The 25,744-nt window shown below is 49.9% G+C and overlaps 3 protein-coding genes across 5 annotated transcripts in view; 1 reads left to right on the forward strand and 2 right to left on the reverse strand.

The window, feature by feature from the left end:
• OMA1 (OMA1 zinc metallopeptidase) overlaps positions 1–4,798 on the reverse strand; it is a 55,219-nt gene extending 50,421 nt beyond the window's left edge. For 2 of the 3 annotated variants that reach the window (XM_075287605.1, XM_075287602.1), the window contains exons 1-3: positions 4,642–4,798; positions 3,100–3,517; positions 2,498–2,726 (exon numbers count right to left, since the gene is read on the reverse strand). In XM_075287605.1, coding sequence (XP_075143706.1) covers positions 2,498–2,726; positions 3,100–3,515 — 645 coding nt within the window. In that variant the 5' untranslated portion in view covers positions 3,516–3,517; positions 4,642–4,798. The remainder of the gene's footprint in view (positions 1–2,497; positions 2,727–3,099; positions 3,518–4,641) is intronic. The other variant, XM_075287604.1, reaches the window with a different exon arrangement.
• Positions 4,799–5,089: 291 nt separating this feature from the next.
• On the forward strand, positions 5,090–18,901 carry MYSM1 (Myb like, SWIRM and MPN domains 1). Its single transcript, XM_075286258.1, has 20 exons — positions 5,090–5,200; positions 6,414–6,492; positions 6,668–6,738; positions 7,028–7,105; positions 7,411–7,440; positions 7,873–7,963; positions 8,441–8,539; positions 8,652–9,262; positions 9,362–9,492; positions 9,578–9,681; positions 9,880–9,957; positions 10,479–10,561; positions 10,913–10,967; positions 11,723–11,773; positions 11,860–11,934; positions 12,062–12,250; positions 12,614–12,746; positions 13,878–13,983; positions 14,603–14,660; positions 18,478–18,901. Exons 1-20 carry the CDS (start codon positions 5,145–5,147, stop codon positions 18,640–18,642), a joined length of 2,343 nt encoding a protein of 780 aa, XP_075142359.1. The 5' UTR covers positions 5,090–5,144; the 3' UTR covers positions 18,643–18,901.
• Positions 18,902–20,740: 1,839 nt separating this feature from the next.
• LOC142217806 (uncharacterized) lies at positions 20,741–23,971 on the reverse strand. Its single transcript, XM_075286113.1, has 5 exons — positions 23,888–23,971; positions 22,561–22,601; positions 22,416–22,490; positions 21,650–21,848; positions 20,741–21,498 (listed from the first exon to the last, which is right to left on the reverse strand). The coding sequence occupies exons 1-5, from the start codon at positions 23,952–23,954 to the stop codon at positions 21,047–21,049; spliced, it is 834 nt and encodes a 277-aa protein (XP_075142214.1). The 5' UTR covers positions 23,955–23,971; the 3' UTR covers positions 20,741–21,046.
• Positions 23,972–25,744: the final 1,773 nt, after the last annotated feature.

Raw genomic sequence — 25,744 nt, forward strand, 5'->3', positions numbered from 1 at the left:
GTGAAAGATGTATTTTTTTTTTTTCCTCCTCTCCTTTTTCTAAATTTGTTCTTTCAAAATTCATTAGTTTTTCATCAAGGAGAATTGTTCACAGCTGGCACTAAACTGCGCAAACAACACATCCGTTTTCTATCGCTTAAGTAGACGGCAGCGCCATTCATCTCTATACTGCGAAATGTGAGGAAGCCCTGTACCATGAATAACGTATACTGAGCCGCGTACATACATTACATTACTTATCCTGTATTATACCCCAGAGCTGCGCTCACTATTCTGCTGGTGCAGTCACTGTGTACATACATTACATTACTTATCCTGTATTATACTCCAGAGCTGCGCTCACTATTCTGCTGGTACAGTCACTGTGTACATACATTACATTACTTATCCTGTATTATACTCCAGAGCTGTGCTCACTATTCTGCTGGTGCAGTCACTGTGTACATACATTACATTACTTATCCTGTATTATACCCCAGAGCTGCGCTCACTATTCTGCTGGTACAGTCACTGTGTATATACATTACATTACTTATCCTGTATTATACTCCAGAGCTGCGCTCACTATTCTGCTGGTACAGTCACTGTGTACATACATTACATTACTTATCCCGTATTATACTCCAGAGCTGCGCTCACTATTCTGCTGGTACAGTCACTGTGTACATACATTACTTATCCTGTATTATACTCCAGAGCTGCGCTCACTATTCTGCTGGTGCAGTCACTGTGTACATACATTACATTACTTATCCTGTATTATACTCCAGAGCTGCGCTCACTATTCTGCTGGTACAGTCACTGTGTACATACATTACATTACTTATCCTGTATTATACCCCAGAGCTGCGCTCACTATTCTGCTGGTACAGTCACTGTGTACATACATTACATTACTTATCCTGTATTATACTCCAGAGCTGCGCTCACTATTCTGCTGGTACAGTCACTGTGTACATACATTACATTACTTATCCTGTATTATACTCCAGAGCTGCGCTCACTATTCTGCTGGTGCAGTCACTGTGTACATACATTACATTACTTATCCTGTATTATACCCCAGAGCTGCGCTCACTATTCTGCTGGTACAGTCACTGTGTACATACATTACTTATCCTGTATTATACTCCAGAGCTGCGCTCACTATTCTGCTGGTACAGTCACTGTGTACATACATTACATTACTTATCCTGTATTATACTCCAGAGCTGCGCTCACTATTCTGCTGGTACAGTCACTGTGTACATACATTACATTACTTATCCTGTATTATACTCCAGAGCTGCGCTCACTATTCTGCTGGTGCAGTCACTGTGTACATACATTACATTACTTATCCTGTATTATACTCCAGAGCTGCGCTCACTATTCTGCTGGTACAGTCACTGTGTACATACATTACATTACTTATCCTGTATTATACTCCAGAGCTGCGCTCACTATTCTGCTGGTGCAGTCACTGTGTACATACATTACATTACTTATCCTGTATTATACTCCAGAGCTGCGCTCACTATTCTGCTGTGCAGTCACTGTGTATATACATTACATTACTTATCCTGTATTATACTCCAGAGCTGCGCTCACTATTCTGCTGGTGCAGTCACTGTGTACATACATTACATTACTTATCCTGTATTATACTCCAGAGCTGCGCTCACTATTCTGCTGGTACAGTCACTGTGTACATACATTACATTACTTATCCTGTATTATACCCCAGAGCTGCGCTCACTATTCTGCTGGTACAGTCAGTGTATATACATTACATTACTTATCCTGTATTATACTCCAGAGCTGCGCTCACTATTCTGCTGGTACAGTCACTGTGTACATACATTACATTACTTATCCTGTATTATACTCCAGAGCTGCGCTCACTATTCTGCTGGTACAGTCACTGTGTACATACATTACATTACTTATCCTGTATTATACTCCAGAGCTGCGCTCACTATTCTGCTGGTACAGTCACTGTGTACATACATTACATTACTTATCCTGTATTATACTCCAGAGCTGCGCTCACTATTCTGCTGGTACAGTCACTGTGTACATACATTACATTACTTATCCTGTATTATACTCCAGAGCTGCGCTCACTATTCTGCTGGTACAGTCACTGTGTACATACCTTACATTACTTATCCTGTATTATACTCCAGAGCTGCGCTCACTATTCTGCTGGTGCAGTCACTGTGTACATACATTACATTACTTATCCTGTATTATACTCCAGAGCTGCGCTCACTATTCTGCTGGTACAGTCACTGTGTACATACCTTACATTACTTATCCTGTATTATACTCCAGAGCTGCGCTCACTATTCTGCTGGTACAGTCACTGTGTACATACATTACTTATCCTGTATTATACTCCAGAGCTGCGCTCACTATTCTGCTGGTGCAGTCACTGTGTACATACATTACATTACTTATCCTGTATTATACTCCAGAGCTGCGCTCACTATTCTGCTGGTGGAGTAATACTCACACTCTCATACTCCACGCTGGTGAGGAGGTTGTAGTCCTCCTTCCTGAACACTAGGAGGCGGCTGCGCCCTGTAATGGGAGTCTCCTCCAGATTGGTGAAGTAGAAGAGAAGGACTACAAATCCCAGCACTCCTGCCCCCACTGTCAGCTTCCACTTATTCCGCCGCACACTCTCTTTGAACAGTTGCCGCTTGTTTGGGGGGAGGGATTTCCACCAATTCCTCAAACTCCTAGAAAGAAAGAGAAGTGAGCGGTCACTGACTGAGAGAATGACGTGGACCAAAGTCCACAGCAGCACAGAGTATTTCAGGGAATAAGTAATGATGATGTTAGTATGGACTGGGGGTAAAGTCATGTGAGAAATGGGATGGAGCCATGCAAAAAAAACTACATTGTGTAAAGAGCAGAGTTTCCCAGCAGCACAGAGTATTTTAGGCGAGGAGTGCGCTGATCTTTTAGGGTCATGTGATGATGTCAGAGAAAACGGCTGCAAATGACAGAGGAAGCGTCAGAGGAGGAAGAGAATGGGAGCAAATGGAAGTTAGTGGAAGGGTTATTTGCTGCAGCACAGAGTATTTCAGGACACATCTCAGTTAGTCTGACCTGCCAAGGATGATTGCAAACAGTTTCTGCAGCGGTTTGATGACGAGCCAGATATGAGGCGGTAACAGGACGTTGAGGCGACTGGTGGTGCGGATGGATCTGCTGCCCCCGGGGTAGGTCAGAGTGCGGGGGGGCGGGCAGGAGACCCCTGAGCTCTGTATATAGCTGGTATACACCGGTCCACGGATGATATTTGTTAGGCTGCACCTTCCAGGGGCTGCTGAGGATATGGAGGTGAGGGGGCTGCAGTGTACTGCGGCGGGGGGGAGCAGTCTAGTCCTTGGGGCCCCATTTGGCCCTCTGGGTGCATTTATGTAGCATCTACAAGGGGTTAATCTAGAAGAAATCAGTCTGTTCGGGGGCAGGAGCCTCAGTCTGGAGATCCACAGGATCCGCGCGGCCTCCATCGTCATCATCCCTACAGGACAGAAAGATTACAAAGTGACCAGGACTTATAGAGAAGAAACAATGTAACAGATACAGCACGGCCATCGCGGGGTTAAGAGGGGGGGACTGTCCTACGATTCTCTAATCCTTGGGTTAGGTCATCATCTGAAGATTGGTGGGGGTCCGACACCTGATTCCCCCCCCCCCCCCCAGTCAGATATTTAAAGAGACCGCAGAGTTCATGTGAGCGTTGTAGTGTTTTACTACTTACAAGCATAGCGCCATGCATGGTATAGAGGCCGTGCTTGGTACTGCACTTGAATGAGACTGCGCTGCGAACTGACCATGTGATCAATGAGAGCAACGTCACATGACCTGTAAAGGCGGCGCACGACTTAAGGATGGGGCTGCTACTTCAAGCAGTAGATTCTGAGGGGTCCCGGGTGTCAGACCCCCAGCTCATGATCTATCCAGGGTCATTCTGATCGCTGGGGTCCCCCTGCCACGTGTGACCTCCGCGCCATTCACTTGTATGGGATGGATACAGATAGCCGAGTACAGAAGTGAATAGAGCACTGGTCACACAAAGAAAATGCTGCAGAAAAAAAACAAAACTAACGCGTTTCCGCCGCTGTTTTTTTCCTGCGTTTCACGACGTGGGGCCTTGACCTGATGGGAGCAGCACCATGAACCCTAACCTAGTCTGGTGATTGGCGGCAGGGAGCCAGGGGAGGTGGAGGACAGAAAAAAAGAAGATAAATCAGAGGGAACGGCCCCCTCACCCCCCAAATGACTTAGAATTAGGATAACGTGGCTGATTCGTTTCAGAAACAGCGCCACCGATATCCACAGGTTGTGTCTGGTACTGCAGCTCAGATACACTGAAGTGATAGGGTGTGACTTGTAATACCTGGCACCTCCTGTGCACAGGATTGGCGCTGGTTTGGGCCATATTTTTAACCCTACATCTTTCTACTTACATAACACTGACATTGAACTCGGAGTAAGTGACTTTCCCATAAGGCAGACATGGGCAGGGCATGCTGGAGTCTGTAGTTCCCCACCTTCATAGCCTCTATAGAGGCCTCACCTGTGTAGTTTGGGGTCTTGTTGCCCCCTGGTCACCCCCACACACAGGCACTGACCCCTACTCACCACAACCCAGAAGGGCAAGTCAGGGTCACGGCCTGTGACAGACCAATCCTCCCATGTACAGCCCGTCCTCCACTACCACAGAGCCCCGAGATACCTCAGCAAGGAACAGACTGACTACAGCCCGCAGGAGCGACGGGAAATACAGGCAGAGCCCCTGACTGACACTGCGCCGCCATCTTGCTACACCCGGGCCGGCCTCACACTATCTAGTCAAAGTCACAAGTTTTACCACTAATCTGATAAAATATGATATAAAATCCCAAATTATCGCCCTCTGCGGAGCCCCGGGCTAAAACGGTCTCGTTTCCACCTGTATGAAATCGCTCGGGTGTACAAAGATGGCGGCTCTCGCTTTCTACGCAAACCCACGTCAAAGGGATAAGCGGGGGGACCAATATGGCGGCCGGGAGAGCGCGGAGAGGGTGTACCAAGATGGCGGCCGAGGAAGCTGATTGGCTGCGGTGCCCGTGACGTAGATAAAGGCTGTTTGAGGCGCAGACAACATGGCGGAGGAGGCGGATGTGGACATAGAGGGAGATGTGACTGAGTCGTGCAGGGGGTGAGGACTTGTTATAGCTTGTGGGCTATGGAGGGCTCCTGCCTGGTGTGGGGAGGGCTGTGTGACAGGAGAGCTTACAATCTAGTGATGGAGCCTGGGCAGAGGAGCTGACACTCTAATATCTGGTACCCTGATGTTTATTGTGAGGAGATTCTGTCCTCACCCACTTGTGGCCATCAGATCTGCAGCCCACACTGACGCCATGACACGTCTACCGGCGGTGTACCGTCACCTCATCAAATATCAAGGGATAAGGCGCGAAAACTCTGCATCGTGTGCAAGACCTCTGCTTATATCAGCTGTCTCCCATCATGGCGTATTCTCACAGCTGAGGGTTTGTTACAGTTATATCCCATCTAGACAATCCTCTGTCTCTATTCCAACAGGTAACAGATATTTTACTCACTGATCCCCCTCATGTCCACCTCTGTTTCAGCCTCCAGGGGGCGCTGCACATTATATCCCAGCGCTAAATAACATCTGGGCGCCCCCTGGAGGCTGAGGCAGGCCTGAGAGGGAGCTGGGACCAGTGAGGAAAATATCATCTGTTACCTGATGGTGTAATCCTAATGTGAGGGGGAAATATACAGTGTGGGGGTCAAAAGAGGGGGCAACGTACAGTGTGGGGGCCGAAAGAGGGGACAACGTACAGTGTGGGGGCCAAAAGACAAGGCAACGTATAGTGAGGGGGCAACGTACAGTGTGGGGGGCAAAAGAGGGGGCAACGTAAAGTGAGGGGGCAACGTAAAGTGTGGGGGCCAAAAGAGGGGGCAATGTACAGTGTGGAGGCCAAAAGAGAGGGCAACGTACAGTGTGGAGGCCAAAAGAGAGGGCAACGTACAGTGTGGGGGCCAAAAGACAGGGCAACGTACAGTGTGGGGGGCAACGTACCGTGTGGGGGCCAAAAGAGGGGGCAACATACAGTGTGGGGAGCAATATATAGTATGGGGGCCAAAAGAGGGAAATGTAACCTAATTTAGTTTCATTGTATCAGTGCAGTCCCGGCTGTTTACGTCATGTAACATTATTATCCTGGATACATCTGTAACAAACCCTCAGCTGTGAGAAGGATTAGGTCCGTACAGGGTTTGTACAGTCACTCCCAGCAAGCAGAGCTCTTGATGACGGTGATTTGTAGGGGAGCAGGTCTGGGGGTCGGAGTAGATCTTCAGAGCCATGTTTGCACCGCTCACCTCATGTCTGTGTCCTATAGAACCTACGAAAGCCTGAGCTCGCCCTTCACCCCCGATCACTACCTGGACCCTGTCTGGAAACGAGAGGACGAGCTGACTGTAAGTATCAGGATGAATATAATTCCAACAACACAGTAAGGACTGACACACAGTAAGAGAGCCGTCTCCCAGTGTATGCAGTGCTGGTGCAGTGTGAACGGCTACAAACTTTAGAATTGCGACTTCTGGATCATTTTATTGTTTAACTCTTCCCTGCCCTGCTCTCGTTTTCCAGCCCTGGACCCTGGATAGCACAATCAGTGATGAGAACCGCGCCGCCATCGAGAAAATGCTGCTAGAAGAGGAGTATCCTTCACCCGAGACATCGCCCCCAGGAGGCCGCGCAAGTCTAAAGCCAAACTGAGAATCCTGCTGCTTCGTGTTATCTGGGGGCAAAGCCTTGTGGGAGCTGCCTCTGTCTAAGGCCAACCAGCAGAATTCTGAAAGCAGCTTTGGTTGTGACTAGAGAACAGGGGCCGAAACCCCAAATATTACTGCGGCGGTGTGTGCTGGACGATCAGACCTGGGTATTAGGGGGGTTTCACCGTCCGGTCTTCGTGTTGTTCTCGGTTTCTTTCTTCCTTAGCGGCTCCAGATATTATTTCTCTAACAAGCCGTCCGCTGCCAAGTTCTGGTCTGAGGCCAAAGATGACGACAAACCCGCCATCAAAAGGTAGTGCGGAAACTTCCTAAACTTTGTCCCCACCGATCAGCTGGCGAACGCTGAGGTGTCTTCACTGAATCCCAAGCACAGCGCCATAGGTTGTATAGTGGCTGTGCTTGGTATTGCAGCTCAGCCCCATTCACTTGAATAGGACTGAGCTGCTGCTGTACCATGTGACCAGTGAAGGTGACATCATCAGCACAGGGAGGCAGCCACAGCCCTTGTGAACCCGTAGCCTCTCCACACAGCTGATTGGTGCCCCCTCATCCCTTTAATTCCCAGCTTATTACAACACAGTGTCTTCCCTCCTACAGGAGTCCGCACAAGAGAGTGGCACGCGTTCCGTAAGTATTCTGCTCCGCCTTTATTTAAAGGGATTGTCCAGTCTTCTCTGTATAGTGACACGTTCTGTCACTTTTTAGTACTTTGTGTTATAACGTCTCACCACTTATAAGATCTCTGCTCCCTGTCAGTGACTAGGAACATCCAGATCCTGCATAACTGCCCTGACCTAATACTTCTCACAGCTGAGGGTTTGTTCCAGTGTAGACGGTGCTCTATGAGCTGTCCTGTCTGGATACCATGCTGCAATATATCTATTCACTGACAGCAAGCAGAGATCTTATATGATACATTCACAGAACATTTCGGCAGGTTGTTATTTGTATAGAAAACCCCTGAAAGCAACAGGAAAAGAGAGGACAAAATTGTCAGGTGGGCGGAGCATTGACAACCTGCAGAATCTCTATTATTAATGTGGAGCGTTTACTTTCCAGGGTCAGATCCCCGGCTAAGCCCGGCGGCAGCAGCGGCAGCAACTCGGTGAAGTGGACGGCGGAGGAGAAGCTTCTGTTTGAGCAGGGACTGGTGAGATCTGGAGGCTTCTTATGTATCATGTAGGAGGGATCAGGAGACGTGTGATGGGCCCCGGGCCCCGTGTGATCGCCTCGCTGGGCCCAAAGGGTTGTCACAAAACCTCTAGAAACAGATATGTCTGGCTGTTCTGCCCTGTGCGTATCAGGACTCAAAACTGCACAACCCAATGGCTCATCATGTAGTACATGGTCAGGTCCTCCAGCAAAGGGGGCGCTGTCTGCAGTTACTGTCCACTGACCAAGGCGCAGAGAAAGTGCCCTGTGTGTTATCCCAATGTCCCGTGAGCTCCTGTGTTGTGTTATGTTGTCGTGTTGTGTTGCATTGCGTTTTGTCGTGTTGCTGTATTGTGGTGTGGTGTGTTGTTTTGCTGTATTGTGTTATGGTGTGTTGTTGTGTTGCGTTGCAATGTGTTTTTCTTCCATGTAACATTTCTGTATCACCAGTTGACATTTTCATTCCCTGTCTAAGGCCAAGTACGGCAGACGATGGACAAGTATCGCCCGAGTGATCGGGAGCCGCACCGTGCTGCAGGTGAAGAGCTACGCCAGGCAGTACTATAAGAATAAGGTCAGTGCTCTTAAAGGGGCGGTCTATCTTTGGCTCTCCCTGCTTCGAGAGCAGTACATCTCTGTACCCCGCCAGGGCAGTATAGTAATGATGTACAGTTCTGTTTGTGCAGTGTAAGGTGGAGGAGGGAGAGAAAGACTCCAAGGTGGGCTCTGCAGTTCTTCATCTGCTCCGTCTAGAGGGTCCCGAGTCCCCTGAACTGTCCGCACTCCGGGGCCGAGCCGATCCCAACCTCAACGCTGTAAAGATCGAGACGTTATCAGATGACGAAGAGATCGACATAACGGATGAGGTGGAGCTTACTCAGAATGAAGACCCGGAAGCGACTCCGGCAGAGGAGGCGGAGCCTACAGTCACAGAGCAGGGGGAGGAGCCAAGGACTGATCACATGTGTCAGCTGTCAGATATTGACCCCTCTCCCCAGACACAGAGCGAAACTCTGGCCCCCAGTCCTGAGCAGGAGGCAGCGGCGAGCCCTGACAGTCCAACTACACCCCCCCAAGACCAGGACGTCTGTCCGTCCTCATTACCGTCCCCACCGCCCTGCGAGCAGGAACAGCAGGATGACGAGGACGAGCTGAGACCGCCCGACCAGGAAGTGGAAATAGAGCGAGAGTTCATCTCCGAGGAGGAGAAGCAGGCCATCTCCGAATTCTTCGAGGGGCGTCAAGCCAAGACTCCAGAGCGCTATCTCCGGATCCGCAATTACATCTTGGATCAATGGTAACAAAACCGGAATGATTGAAACGCGATGGTTTGTTACAATGTATCAGTGCAGATAATGTGTCTCTCTGTCTTTCTGGATTCTCTTCTCGTACGCAGGAAGGTTTGTAAACCAAATTATCTGAACAAAACGTCGGTGCGTCCGGGGCTGAAGAACTGCGGCGACGTGAACTGCATCGGGCGGATCCACACCTACCTGGAATTAATCGGAGCCATTAACTTTGGCTGCGGTAAGTCCCCGGACGTCACCTCGTATCCAGCAGTGAATCGGTAGGTTGTTGTCTCGCCCTCACCGCACTGTCCGTAAATTTCCAGAACAAGCCGTCTACAACCGACCGCGACCGGTGGACAGGACCAAGTCCAAAATGGGGAAGGACACCTTGGAAGCCTACGAGCTGGCTCATCGCCTGCAGACTATGGTACGATGACTTGGCCGTGTCTGTCATGCGATCAGTGTGACAGATTTGTGAGTGCAGCTCTGGCTGTGACTGGAGTACAGTCCTTACTGTTTAAGGGGTTTTCCAAATTGGGCAAAAAAAATAGCTCCAGCCAGTCATTGGCTGCACAGTCCGGGCAGTATACGGCTGTATCACCGCTCTCCTATTCTTCTATACTAGCGCACTAGAAGAAGACGCGTCCGAGACCCCTGGGGAAACTGGTGCGATGCCAAAGACCTGGAGGGACAGACTTTTGAGGTAGGCAGATGCTCTCCGAATGAATTAAAGGGATTTTTGGGATTGAGTATACCATTAAGACAGACCTTTAATATTAGACAACCCCTGGACCCCGCAGACCAGCTGTTTGTCACACAGTTCAGATGCCATGTTTATCAGTCACTTGGCCTGTTTGCAGCTCAGTCTCATTCAAGTCAATGGGGCTGAACTGCAATACCAAACACCCGCACTATATAATGTACGGCGCTGTGCTGGGAAAGCAGTGAAGAGACCACAGCGCTCATCTTCAACAGTAGATCACTGCTATTTATAGCGGTCAGACCTCTGCTTTACTGATACAGAGCTCCAAATCTCCTGCATGGAATAGACACAGTATTACATAACATTCATCCACCACTAGGGGGAGCTCAGGAGCTTACTGCATACACTGAGAACTCAATAACTGCACAGCATACAGTAAACTCCAGCGGGGTGTCATACTGTAACATACCGGCATCACAGGACTAATTCACACTGCAACAAACCATGTCTCTATTCCTCAGCATCTCTCGGCAGAAGAGCTGGCAATCAGACGGGAGAAGATGAAACAGTTAAAGTGCTCCAAAGGAGCGAGACCGTCGAAGAGGTGAGAAATTGTCAGATCTTTATAAACTTTATATATGATCAGTATCTTTATCCAAGTTCTAAAAGCAGGTGTTGGCGCTGTCAGAGCTGCAGAGTTTGTTACAGTGTGTCAGCTGGACGAGATCTGGAGGGATTGCCAGGATTTGGAGGTTTCTGATCATTTCCAGCAAGTAGAGAACAAAGGAATTGTCCTTCTCTGGAGGTGCTGAGGATAGTCGTGTCCCTCCTCTGGCGCTGCTAGGGGGGCACTGGGGCTTAGAGGGTTTTGCACACTGACCCCCATCTATATCCAGTTTTGTATGACCTCCTTGCAGTTAACCTCTACGATTTTTTTTTTTTTTTTTTCTCACAGCTCCTTTGACCCCTTCCAGCTGATTCCCTGCTCCAATTTTACCGAAGAGAAACCGGTAAGACTCTGTCTGTGCTGCGTGTAATCGAGGTGGCTATATAGTCTATATATATGTCACCTAGTGGTGACTGTATAATCTGTATGTACTGAGCTCCCCCTAGTGGTGACTGTATAATCTGTATGTAGTGAGCTCCCCCTAGTGGTGACTGTATAACCTGTATGTAGTGAGCTCCTCCTAGTGGTGACTGTATAACCTGTATGTAGTGAGCTCCCCCTAGTGGTGACTGTATAATCTGTATGTAGTGAGCTCCCCCTAGTGGTGACTGTATACTCTGTATGTAGTGAGCTCCCCCTAGTGGTGACTGTATAATCTGTATGTAGTGAGCTCCCCCTAGTGGTGACTGTATAACCTGTATGTAGTGAGCTCCTCCTAGTGGTGACTGTATACTCTGTATGTAGTGAGCTCCCCTAGTGGTGACTGTATGATCTGTATGTAGTGAGCTCCCCCTAATGGTGACTGTATAATCTGTATGTAGTGAGCTCCCCCTAGTGGTGACTGTATAACCTGTATGTAGTGAGCTCCTCCTAGTGGTGACTGTATACTCTGTATGTAGTGAGCTCCCCCTAGTGGTGACTGTATAATCTGTATGCAGTGAGCTCCCCCTAGTGGTGACTGTATAATTTGCATGCAGTGAGCTCCCCCTAGTGGTGACTGTATACTCTGTATGTAGTGAGCTCCCCCTAGTGGTGACTGTATACTCTGTATGTACTGAGCTCTCTCTAGATTTGTTTTTGCCTTTCCCCCTCTTGTAGGCGCCGTTTCGAGTGAAAGTATCAGCCGAGGCCATGTTAATATTAGATTTGGTAAGTGATACATGAAGTCTTTGTTCGGCGTCCTGGAGTCACATGACACTCAGTGACCGGTATATACTGCTGTATCTGTCTTCCAGCACGCTCACGTCTCCATGGCGGAGGTTATCGGCCTATTAGGAGGAAGATATTCAGAATCGGAACATATAATCGAAGTAAGAACCTGATGGCATCGTATGTGTAACCTATAATCTATTAGTTGCACTATCCTGGCGCCCCCTACTGTCAGTGTTGGTGCTCGTCCAGCAGATTCCTGTAGGTTTCTACCCTCTGTCTTCCCAGATCTGTGCGGCGGAGCCGTGTAACAGCCTCAGCACCGGCCTCCAGTGTGAGATGGATCCAGTGTCCCAGACCCAGGCCTCGGAGGCCCTGCACCTGCGCGGCTACAGCGTCATCGGATGGTACCACTCCCACCCAGCGTTTGACCCTAACCCTTCAATCCGAGATATCGATACTCAGGCCAAGTACCAGGTGGGATGCCGGAGTATATATATATATATATATACTTGTATAATATAGTGCATGCATATCTGACTATATACATAAGACCATAGGACATAAGCCGCCATTCTTTACACTGCCGACTGAATTCAAAGAACTGATAATAGGAAAGTATCCCCTCCTTAATACATAGTAGTAATAGAGGAGTCCGATCTGCCCCATGAGCCCCCTCCCTTCAGAATAGACCCTTATATACAGTATATAGGGGCAGTACATACACAGATTGGTGGAGCGACCAGAGCTCACACTGTAATGCCCCTGGTTTTGCGGTAATCCGTCGTATTCCTCATTTCTGCCTCTTTCTCACTTTTTATCCTTTTATTCCATATCCAGAGTTATTTTTCTCGGGGCGGAGCCAAGTTTTTGGGCATGATCATAAGCCCGTATAACCGGAGCAACCCCCTGCCCCAGTCCCAGCTCTCCTGCCTGGTGATCAGTGACGATCTGAGCGAAGATGGATCATACCGTAAGTGTCATGTGTGATGTCATCTCTACCGGGGAAGGCGGGTCAGCAGCTTTGTTACAATGTATCAGTCTAAGCTATTTATTACAAAGTATCCAGTCCATCCGAAGTCCATGTAAGACCACGGACGGGAGCTCCCCCTGGTGGTGGCTGTGGGATCCGGAGCTCGGACTCTTCTCAGTAGTTTTCTGGATCTAATGTGTGATCTGATGGAGCTGTATACGTCCCGAGAATGGATATATGGGACCAGTCCTACCTGGTGTGATGGGGCCGGCTCCTCTCCTCGCTCCTGTATACAGCACCCGCCCTGAGCGGCTCTGTATCATTCTCTGTCTAGGACTTGCTCATCTAGTTATACAGCCAGGTTTTGGCTGATGCAATGTCGAGGCTGCCAGGTAGAGGCGCTCTACTTGTATGGGCTGCAGGGTCGGGGCGTTTGGCTTGTTACAGGGGTATTGAGGGAGGGGTGTAGACGATCAGGGACTGGTCTGCACTGGGTGCGGCTGGTCCTGGTGTCGTCATAACCTTTACCTAGTGATCGGCGCCTCTATTAAAGGCTCCCTATGAAGTCTAAGATGGACTTTGATTTGCTCATAAATCAGGAGCCGTCAGACGAGCGCTCTCCGGAGCCTGCTGTGTCCTGTACGGAGGACCTGCTGAGGCCTCAAGGTGTGAACACCCTCATAAAACCTGCTGTAAAGACTTGTCAACATTTAATAAATGCAAAACCTTAGGGTGGATCAGTGGTCTGAATGATGTCATAGCAGCTATACAGTGCTGGAATGGTTTGGAGAGGTCGAAGGTTCGAAATCTTCTGTTTTTTCAAATTTTGCCTGCCTCCATCTGCCACTAGGGGGAGCTCACTGTATACAGATTGTGACAGCTCCAATTCAGCTGAATTATAAGCCCTTCCTTGTAACCAGTGCGCTGGTTTCCCATTCTCCTGAACGCTGGAGGTCGGCCCTCCAGTGATCGGACACCTTTCCCCTGTCCCGCAGGTAGGGGACAGGTGTCCATAACGCCTTTAAGACTAGTATACAGAATAAACTTCCCCTATCATGTCTGACACAGGAGCAGATCTCGTTACAGTGTGTCAGAGCTCCTGTAGTCACTGACCGGTCTCCGTTCTTGCAGGAATACCGTACAGGTTTGATGTGGAGCACACGCCCGGGGAACCGCGCTGGGAGATTGTGTTTGAGAAGACGAGATGGATCATTGAGAAGTATCGACATTCCCGCAGGTAGGAGCGGCCGCCGCACCGGAATCTTCTGCTGGGATTAGAGCGCCTCCTATGTTCTTCCATTAGATCAGGGCATTATCAGTGTAGTGTGTCCTATTAGAGGGAGACCCCGCTGATCAGGACCACCGTCTGGGTGCATTGTTACCCATATAGCGCCCACTGCTGTCCACAGGTTGTTTGTGGTATTGCAGCTCAGATACATTGAATTCTATACACAAGACGGCGGCGGCGGCCATGATGCTCTGTGGCCCCTTTAAGGATTTCAGCTAATTATCATTGATATTGACCTCTTCCAGCGGTCTCAGACACCTTTTTTTTTTTTTTTTTTTTTTTTTTTTTCCCGCTCCCTTAATTTGCAGACTGTTAATGAATCCTTATTCAATTTGCGGGTTAATTATTTTTCCCTTTCGCACCTCGTCTTATCAGGTGAGAACAGAACATTGATCAGGGCGCGGGTCGATGTGCGAGCTGCGGCTGGAATGGGATATTGGATTAGATGTTATATCTCACTTCTTGTAATCGCCTCCATTAGAAATGACTCCGCACAGGTGATCGCACCGCCGCTCCCACACTGCACGAACTTTACACCGCTCTCCTTCTTTTTCTCTTTCATGTGCAGTAGCGTCCCCATGACCCGCCGCTACCGACAAGACTGCGACCTGACGTGTTTACAGAAGGTGGGTGTCATATTATACTGTATATTATCACAGGACTGATGGGGGTCTGACATCCGGACCCCACGCTGATCAGCTGATCCAACTGCCAGGGTCCGGGGGCTGCAGCTCCGCTCCTGGACAGGTGTACGGCTCTGTAGTGATGGCGCCGGGGCCACAGCTCTGCTCCTGGACAGATAGATGGCTCTGTAGTGATGGCGCTGGGGCCACAGCTCTGCTCCTGGACAGATAGATGGCTCTGTAGTGATGGCGCTGGGGCCACAGCTCTGCTCCTGGACAGATAGATGGCTCTGTAGTGATGGCGCCGGGGCCACAGCTCTGCTCCTGGACAGATAGATGGCTCTGTAGTGATGGCGCCGGGGCCACAGCTCTGCTCCTGGACAGATAGACGGCTCTGCAGTGATGGCGCCGGGGGCCGCAGCTCTGCTCCTGGACAGGTAGACGGCTCTGTAGTAACCGCTCCGGGGCCACAGCTCTGCTCCTGGACAGATAGACGGCTCTGCAGTGATGGCGCCGGGGCCACAGCTCTGCTCCTGGACAGGTAGACGGCTCTGTAGTAACCGCTCCGGGGCCACAGCTCTGCTCCTGGACATTTGCACGGCTCTGCAGTGATGTCGCCGGGGCCACAGCTCTGCTCCTGGACATTTGCACGGCTCTGTAGTGATGGCGCCGGGGCCACAGCTCTGCTCCTGGACAGGTAGATGGCTCTGCAGTAACCGCTCCGGGGCCACAGCTCTGCTCCTGGACATTTGCACGGCTCTGTAGTGATGGCGCCGGGGCCACAGCTCTGCTCCTGGATAGGTGTACGGCTCTGTATTGGTGGCACCGGGGCCACAGCTCTGCTGGACAGGTGTACAGCTCTATAATGATGGCGCCGGGGCCACAGCTCTGCTCCTGGACAGGTAGACGGCTCTGTAGTAATGGCGCCGGGGCTGCAGCTTTGCTCTGGTTGATTGGAATGAGAGTAGAGCTGCTTGCAGTCTTATATCCTGTAACAACACAATTGATCGGTGCAGGGTCCAGGTATCCTAATACAAACGTATACATAGTGATGACCTCTCCTATGCATGTCATCAGTATCCAATACACATGGACACCGTGCTGATCAGCTGATGCAGAACATATACAGCCGGGATCAGTGTATGAGAACAGGGCTGCAGTTACCGGCCCCACAGCTACAGAACAGAGCGCCATACACTGTATACAGCTTTGAGTCCATATACTGCAGTAGTGGCGCCTGGCACTTGATGGGAAGAAGCGTCCCTGCTCCTATCATTTACCGTATTTTTCGGACTATAAGACGCACTGGACTATAAGACGCACACGTAGAGGAGAAAAATAGGGAAAAAAAAAATTTCAGGCAAAAAATGGTAAAATATTTAATATATGGGAGTTGTAGTTTTGGAACAGCTGCAAGGCCACATTGACAGGTGACCCTGCAGCTGTACGGGGATGTATAGGGCGTTTTTTTTGTGGGGCCAGGTGTAGACCGGGCATTTTCAGACACAGGGATACCTAATGTATATGTTTCACAGTAATGTTATACTTTTATATGTATTCTAGGGAAAGGAGGTGAACTTTTATTTATTTTATTTTTTATTATATTTTTTTTAAGTGGTTTTTTTTTTTTTTTACTATTTTAATATCCCCCGCCTAGAGGGCTTGAACCTGCAATCATTTGATTGCAAGTCCCATAGACGGCAATACAAGTGTATTGCCGTCTATGGGAGATTCTATACATTACTATCGCGGAGGGTCATAGACCAGCCGCGATAGTAATATATATCTAGGACAGGCCTGGGAGCCTTCATTAGGCTCCCGGCTGTCATCGGAACAGGCCGGCTCCTGCGGCCTCGCCGTGCAGGAGCCGGCCTGCATCACTAAAGGTATGGGGCCGGTGGGGGGGGGCTAACTAACTGTCGGGACCTGCGGAGGAGCAGTGGGTTTGCAGCATGGCCGCGCTACTGCCACCGCTGGTTTTCTTCAGCGGCAGGAGCGCGGCAATCTGCAGGCCCCGGCAGCTAAGACAGTCCCCGGCATCTGCTGTAATAGACCGGCGGATGCCGGGGAGTGTCTTAGCTGCCGGGGCCTGCAGTATTGTCACACTCCTGCCGCTGAAGAAAACCAGCGGTGGCAGTAGCGCGGCAATCTGCAGGCCCCGGCAGCTAAGACACTCCCCGGCATCCGCCGGTCTATTACAGCAGATGCCGGGGACTGTCTTAGCTGCCGGGGCCTGCGGATTGCCGCGCTACTGCCGCTGAAGAAAACCAGCGGTGGCAGTAGCGCGGCCATGCTGCAAACCCACATTCAGACTATAAGACGCACCCTCATTTTCCTCCGAAATTTGGGGGAAAAAAAGTGCGTCTTATAGTCCGAAAAATACGGTACCTTCTGGCAGCCGAAACAGGATGGGGTCCAGGTGTCAGACCCAGACCTACCAATTATCTTCACGTCCTCTACAATCCTTTTACTAATCCTACAGTTTATGCAGCGATTCCACCACTAGGCCTCAATCACACAATGTTGTTGTAATGGATCTGGGCCCAAGTGAATGATCGGAGGAGTCTTAGCCCAGCCCGAGTTCACGGATCCCTCAAGACTCTTATCTGTTAGAGCGGGGGTAGGGAACCTTCGGCTCTTCAGCTGTTGCAAAACTACAACTCCCAGCATGCATACTTCCTCTGCTGTTCTTGGAAGTGAATGGAGCATGCTGGGAGTTGTAGTTTCACAGAAGCTGGAGCGCCGAAGGTTCCCTACCCCTGTATTAGAGAGTTGTGAAGTCGGATTTGCCTTAGCTCTGCACTTGGCTGAGGGCTGGGCCCTACACTGTGACTGTAGCCTGTAGATACCTCAGAGCCCAGCAGGTGGCGCTCTATAACATCCATAGTGATTGCACTGATAGACATGTGGGTCGGGCTCACAATTCTTCACTATGATTTGCATTATAAATGACTTGACCGTGAACAGTCACATGCCAACCAATATGGCGGCCATAGGGCTGGTCACTCAGACCTAACCCTGAGGTGTAAGGCGCCGTCTGCGGCCAGATAGCGTAACTGAAGACGTTTCTATAATAATACAATAATATCCTATTTGGAGGATCTTTTTCGGAGGGTTTTTGTTTCTTGCGAACATCAGACGCGCTGACAGCTTAAGCGAAGTGTAATCCTGTCATCTGGCGCCGTCCAGGTCAGTAAAGTGCAAGAAGCAGCAGAAATGATTATTTACACTGCAGGTGCAAAAACTAATCTCTGTTCAATATCCCTGCAGTTCCCTCCGCTGCCACTAGGGGTTAAACAGCCCATGCCGATATAAGGCTGTGACTATCAGGGTGTCAGATTGTTCCGGATATAATTGCGTGTTGGCCACGGTCATGTGACCTTCCAGGCTCGCCCCACACACCCCTGGCGAGTGCGAAATACCTGCAGACACCAGATCCCGCCGCCACGTGTCCCGTTTCCTTCATTCCTCCGGAATTATCTGTCAGATAAAAATACCTCCTGACACCTAATAAAAACAAGCAGTGGGGGAGGGGATTTAAAGAGCCCCCCCCTACCTACAGATCTCTCACACTCCAGTCACATCCAATGCTGCCTGCTAGCTCTGACTCTAGTCACCTCTGGAGCTGCGGTGTGTCACATGACTGTAAAATTACCCCTGTGGCAAACAAATGTACCCTGAACCCCCCGGCAGCTTTATATCTAACGGACGAAGCTTTGGAGGTGACTAGAGTATAAGACATAGCTCGGATACGTGTATTTTTGGGGGCAGGTGATCCCGCCGCCTTGTGTTAACCATCTCCTCTCTGTCCTGGTTGCAGCTTTTGTCGTGTTTGAGGAGGTCGCTGGTAAATTCGTCCTGCGCAGCGTTCGCGGATGAATTCCTGGGCAGGATCGAGGATTATTTCCTGAACAGCTACACAAACCTGAAGGAGGAGAGCGAGGTGGGGGAGGGGCTGCCTGCGGAGGAGACGGGACCCCACTGATGGACTAGCAATGTCTACATTACATTAACCCTGTAAAGACAGCGTATCCATAAGGAGGACTGAGAGCAGGAGCTCCTCCCACAGGACTTGTTGTGGGGGTCCGGGCTCTCATCATAGAAGACCTCCGAGCTCAGTCCCCTTCAACCCATTGCTTAACTGGACGGTTCGGTCATCCAGAGAGAGACTGTATACATCTGTACATGAGACATCCCATGAAGTGTCCTAGTAGAGCATTGTACAAGAGGTTCACCAAAATAAACCGCCCCTTTAACTGTAACTCACAAATATTACTGTTTGTGTTCTTGTGTACAGACGGGAGATCCTACGTGTCACATCACCTTCATTATGGCAACATGTCTACTGAGAGACTGCCTCAAGCCCCGCCCCTGAGAAGCTCAGTAAGAAACCCCCCAAGCCCCCCCCCCCCCCCCCCCGAGGAGCTGTGAACCCTCCCAAGCCCCGCCCCTGAGGCACTCAGTAGAAACCTATGCGCTCACTATTCTGCTGGTACAGTCACTGTGTACATACATTACATTACTTATCCTGTATTATACTCCAGAGCTGCGCTCACTATTCTGCTGGTACAGTCACTGTGTACATACATTACATTACTTATCCTGTATTATACTCCAGAGCTGCACTCACTATTCCGCTGGTACAGTCACTGTGTACATACATTACATTACTTATCCTGTATTATACTCCAGAGCTGCGCTCACTATTCTGCTGGTACAGTCACTGTGTACATACATTACATGACTTATCCTGTATTATACTCCAGAGCTGCCCTCACTATTCTGCTGGTACAGTCACTGTGTACATACATTACATTACTTATCCTGTATTATACTCCAGAGCTGCGCTCACTATTCTGCTGGTACAGTCACTGTGTACATACATTACATTACTTATCCTGTATTATACTCCAGAGCTGCGCTCACTATTCTGCTGGTATAGTCACTGTGTACATACATTACATTACTTATCCTGTATTATACTCCAGAGCTGCGCTCACTATTCTGCTGGTACAGTCACTGTGTACATACATTACATTACTTATCCTGTATTATACTCCAGAGCTGCGCTCACTATTCTGCTGGTGCAGTCACTGTGTGCATACATTACATTACTTATCCTGTATTATACTCCAGAGCTGCGCTCACTATTCTGCTGGCAGTCACTGTGTACATACATTACATTACTTATCCTGTATTATACTCCAGAGCTGCACTCACTATTCTGCTGGTGCAGTCACTGTGTACATACATTACATTACGTATCCTGTATTATACTCCAGAGCTGTGCTCACTATTCTGCTGGCAGTCACTGTGTACATACATTACATTACTTATCCTGTATTATACTCCAGAGCTGCACTCACTATTCTGCTGGTGCAGTCACTGTGTACATACATTACATTACTTATCCTGTATTATACTCCAGAGCTGCGCTCACTATTCTGCTGGTACAGTCACTGTGTACATACATTACATTACTTATCCTGTATTATACTCCAGAGCTGCGCTCACTATTCTGCCGGTACAGTCACTGTGTACATACATTAGCAGAATAGTGAGTGCTGCTCTGGAGTATATTACAGGCAGTGTAATTGATGCTAGGTTCACACCTGCGTTCTTCTTTCCGTTCTGTAGTTACCGTCTTCTGCATGCCAGAAGAGGGAAATCACAGACCGGGTCCGGCCGTGAGCGGCGGTGAGCGTTTTATGCTCTCCGCCACAAAACCGTTTTTTTTAATCCGGACACAGAGTACTGCATGTCCGACTCTGTGTCCAGATTGAAAAACCCGGTTTCGCGGCGGAGAGCATAAAACGCTCACCACCGCTCACGGCCGGACATCTTTCTCACCCATTCAAATGAAAGACTCCTGCAGGTTTTCGTATCCTGCTCTGTTTTATGCAGGAAACGGAAACCTGCATAACGGAGTGCTGGGCGCAGATGTGAATGAGCCCTGAATTATGATACAGAGCAGTCAGTTTTCGGCGGTCCCGGGCTGGGTCACATGTACTATAGATATACTGTATATTATATACTACTCCTATAATAAGTGCAGGGGATGTGATTTTTTGGCTTTGTGCTTTATTCTCTCTTCTGTTCTCCAGTTCAGTATTTCAGTAATCTCTTACAACTACAAGTCCCAGGATGCCGAGGGGTCAGACCACAGCTCCAATAGGTGAGACCTCCCTGTGCATATACTGACTAGAGCAGAGTGCTGACAGGAAGTGTTGTCATGGGTACACTGAAATTGAAATATTTAAAATAGTCTTCCAGCAGGTGAGGACTGAGCGCGTGCACAGACTGTACCCCGCTATACAGGACTCTGTTCACACTTTCCTTCTCCTGCCGTTGACAGAAACCAACCCAAGTGCAAAGGACCCGACAAGGTGTCAGTCCTCGTCCTCTGAAGAAGAGTAACAGTCCAGCCCCAGGATCCCTGTCCTTGGCTCTGCAGCAGTCCTGTCCACCATGCTCTTCCCTGCAGCAGGTTGGTTGTCCGTCCTGTCCACCATGCTCTTCCCTGCAGTAGGTTGGCTGTCAGTCCTGTCCTCCATGCTCTTTCCCACCGCACTGATCCCCTTTAGCTCCGGCTGCTCTGACAGGAGGATGTCTTTCAGTTTCCTGGCGGTGTCGCCCCCTGTGTTATAAGACGACCTCTGCCAGACATGCCTGGGGTGAGACCTCCCGATACTGAAGTCCAGAGGGGCGTCTTGGTTTTGAGGCTGGATGCTGCTGAGGTCGGGCCCCGCTGCTTCCTGTCCTGGGCTCCCGGGGCCACTCTCATCATCCTCTTCAGGGTCACTGATGGGTGTAGACGGCAGCGCATCACTGGGGCGACCACCTGACAACCAAAACAAAGGTCATCTATAGATCTGGACAATGCTCTGTGAGCTGAACACATGCCAAGCCCAATTCTCTCCTGTCCTGACAGTTTGTTACAGTGTATCAGTCTGACCTCACAGGGCACTGGATACAATGTAACAAGCCCTCACCTGTATGCACCCATGCTGGCAGCTTGCCGTCGGCCGTCCTCTTCCTCGTGTACCCTCGCGGTTTCCACGGATGCTCCTTGCAGGCGGGGTCCAGGCGCCGCAGCTTCCACAGGTGACTCTGATATTCCTTCTTCAGCGCCTCCAGCTTCTCCTGGAATTCCTCAATCTTCCTGTCTGAATAGTGAATGAGCTGAGATTGCTGCAGGGAAAGCGATGACATCATCAGTACAAGGGCGGAGACTAGACATGGGGGGGAGGGGCAGGGGGGTCACAATGGCTTAAAAAAATGCTGCAAAATCCGCCATGTGGGGCCTCGGCTCTAAAGGGGTCACTGTCAGTGAGCGAGGACCTGCTGCTTATATTCAGGGGCCGAGTCTGTTGTTCTGATCCGTCACAGACCCCAAACACCAGAGAGGCGGACACTAAAGCAGCGGCGGCCCTACGAACTATAAGTCCTGGTGTGAATACAGTCCTATATGGTGTTCGCGTTTCCGTTCTGCGAGACCCCGTCTGCTTATAAAGCGGTTACGCGCAGAAACCCACAGACCATAAGGGGGTCCCCCGATTTTACACCCAAACTGGCGGAGAGGAATGTTCTTGCAGGGCTTTTCTCTCCACTAATTCTAAGCGGTATCTGCGGCGGAGTCTCCGGACGTAAATGTGAACGAGGCCTTAACGGTGCAGGGCTCCGGATGTAACAAGAACGTCCCCCAATCACTGACAATGGGGAGGAGTCACAGACTGTCATGGCCGCCGCGTCACTGACCTCCAGGTAATACTCCATCTCCCTCTTGATGCTCGGGATCCATCTCTTGACCTCGGCGGCGGTGTGCAGAGCTGACTGGACAGGACAGAGAGGTCAGGACAGGGGTCACACAGCGGAACACAGACCCCTCCCCGAATATACTCACCAGGCGCGGGCGGTCCCCGGACACCGATATGACACGGCCCTCTGTACAGGGAAGAAACCAGGAGATGAGAGTGGGGGTCACCTCGGGGGGGGGGGAGTCCTAACAAAAGAGGGGTCATCTCAGGGGGGGCGCTAACAAAAGAGGGGTCACCTCACTGGTGGGCGGGGGGTGCTAACAAAAGAGGAGTCATCTCACTGGGGGCGGGGGGTCATATGAAAAGAGGGGTCACCTCACTGGGGGCGGGGGGTCATATGAAAAGAGGGGTCACCTCACTGGTGGGCGGGGGGTGCTAACAAAAGAGGGGTCACCTCACTGGTGGGCGGGGGGTCATATGAAAAGAGGGGTCACCTCACTGGTGGGCGGGGGGTGCTAACAAAAGAGGAGTCATCTCACTGGGGGCGGGGGGTCATATGAAAAGAGGGGTCACCTCACTGGGGGTGGGGGGTCATATGAAAAGAGGGGTCACCTCAGGGGGAGCGGGGAGTCCTAATAAAAGGGGGGTCACCTCAGGGGGAGCGGGGAGTCATATCCAAAGAGGGGTCACCTCAGGGGGAGCGGGGAGTTCTAACAAAAGAGGGGTCACCTCAGGGGGAGCGGGGAGTCCTAATAAAAGAGGGGTCACCTCAGGGGGAGCGGGGAGTCCTAATAAAAGGGGGGTCACCTCAGGGGGAGCGGGGGGTTCTAACAAAAGAGGGGTCACCTCACTGGTGGGCGGGGGGTGCTAACAAAAGAGGGGTCACCTCACTGGTGGGCGGGGGGTCATATGAAAAGAGGGGTCACCTCACTGGTGGGCGGGGGGTGCTAACAAAAGAGGAGTCATCTCACTGGGGGCGGGGGGTCATATGAAAAGAGGGGTCACCTCAGGGGGAGCGGGGAGTCCTAATAAAAGGGGGGTCACCTCAGGGGGAGCGGGGAGTCATATCCAAAGAGGGGTCACCTCAGGGGGAGCGGGGAGTTCTAACAAAAGAGGGGTCACCTCAGGGGGAGCGGGGAGTCCTAATAAAAGAGGGGTCACCTCAGGGGGAGCGGGGGGTTCTAACAAAAGAGGGGTCACCTCACTGGTGGGCGGGGGGTCATATGAAAAGAGGGGTCACCTCACTGGTGGGCGGGGGGTTCTAACAAAAGAGGGGTCACCTCACTGGTGGGCGGGGGGTCATATGAAAAGAGGGGTCACCTCACTGGTGGGCGGGGGGTTCTAACAAAAGAGGGGTCACCTCACTGGGGGCGGGGGGTCATATCCAAAGAGGGTGTGACCGAACCTTCTAGGGGCCCTCAGCATGAGCTCAGTGACATCACAGTGACGTCACTCCCAGGCTCCGCCCCTCACCTTCCTTCTCTCTCCGCAGCCACAGTCGGTTCAGCTTCCCCTGCTGCTTCTCTTCGTTTCTCGCCATGTTTACCGTCACTTCCGGTCAGCTGACACCACGGTCACATGATGAGTGGTGGGCGGAGAGATTGTTGTCATAACTACAGCAAACATTTTCACTCTCCGCCAATCAGCAGTGAGGGGCGTGGTCACCGATGTACTGACTGATCTCCCAGCTCAGGCTCTCTTTCTCCCCCTGCAGGACAGACGTGTCACCGCAGGCAGCTCTATGCAGTGTGTAGGGGAAACATTGTAGCTAATGGGAGATAATAACCGTGTCTAATATAATAAGTGACCTCCTAATAACTGTATATACAGGTATATATGTATAGAATAGCTATATATAGTGTAATGTCATATACAGATATCACTGACACATACATGTAACTTATACCTGTGTCATACAGTAGTACAGATATAATAACTGACACAAGACATGGATGGATTTAACTTTATTATACAGGTGTAATGTAATATATAACAAAACAGACACATTCACTGACAAGAACTGTATAATACATGTGTGATATATCATATAATACATATATAATAACTGAGAATAATAACTGTATTATCCACGTGTGATATATCATATAATAATCCATATATAACTTATACCTGACGATAACTGTATAATACATGTGTAACTGAGAATAATAACTGTATAATACATGTGTAACTGAGAATAATAACTGTATAATACATGTGTAACTGAGAATAATAACTGTATAATACATGTGTAACTGAGAATAATAACTGTATAATACATGTGTAATATATCATATAATAATCCATATATAACTTATAGCTGACGATAACTGTATTATACACGTGCACTATAACGCCATATCATATAATATTTCAGATATAGTCACTGACTGATACGAGGCCTTTGATGATTTGACCCCCGATGTAATACTCTCTCTTCCCCTGCAGGTGTCACTGTTGCCATTACATTATGTGAAGCCTTTGGTGAGAGTCTCTTTAGTAGCAGCGACCCCTGCTGACCATAGTCTGACACAATTCCCTGCCAGTGAATGTTAACACCTACAGTATATGGGGACTTATAGTCGTGATAACAAACAATGTGACACAAGCCCAGGCCAAGCCAGTGACCCCCAACCCCTCCCCCCCCCCCCTCCATTATCAGGATCATTGGGAATCCCAAAGTTCAGACCCCTCTGAGCATGAAGTGATGGCAAATCCTAGTGCAGGGGTAGGGAACCTTCGTCTCTCCAGCTGTTGCAAAACTACAACTCCCAGCATGCATACTTGCTCCGCTGTTCTTGGTACTCCCATGGAAGTGAATGGAGCATGCTGGGAGTTGTAGTTTCACAGCAGCTGGAGAGCCAAAGGTTGCTGATGCCTGTCCTACTGCGATGCACAATGAGCGGTGTGAGCTCCGCAGAGCATTGTATCAAACCCATCAGGTAACCTAACAACAAAAGTGCAGGCACACACCTAACTACCTGGTCCTGATCCCCGGCTTATTTCCTAGCTGCACCTTTATGTCCCTTTAAACCTGTAAATTCTTCGACCCTGCTCACATACACCATACACCACCCTGCATATACAGAAGAGTAATGACTTAGGACAGGTCATTACTTGCAGGTCAGGAGTCCATAGGTCGGATATAACTGTAACAAACCCTCAGCTGTATTAGATTTCAGTCTTCAAATGTAAGTAATAGTGTTACCATTCACTGACAGCAAGCGGAGATCCTGAGAGCGACAAGCAAATGAAATAAGGATATTTGGAGCCCATATTCTGCTTAAAGGGGCACTCCAGCCTGCAGCAGTTATGTCCTATCCTGATCCT

The sequence above is a fragment of the Leptodactylus fuscus genome, chromosome 9, assembly GCF_031893055.1.
Source record: "Leptodactylus fuscus isolate aLepFus1 chromosome 9, aLepFus1.hap2, whole genome shotgun sequence".
Lineage (NCBI taxonomy): Eukaryota > Metazoa > Chordata > Amphibia > Anura > Leptodactylidae > Leptodactylus > Leptodactylus fuscus.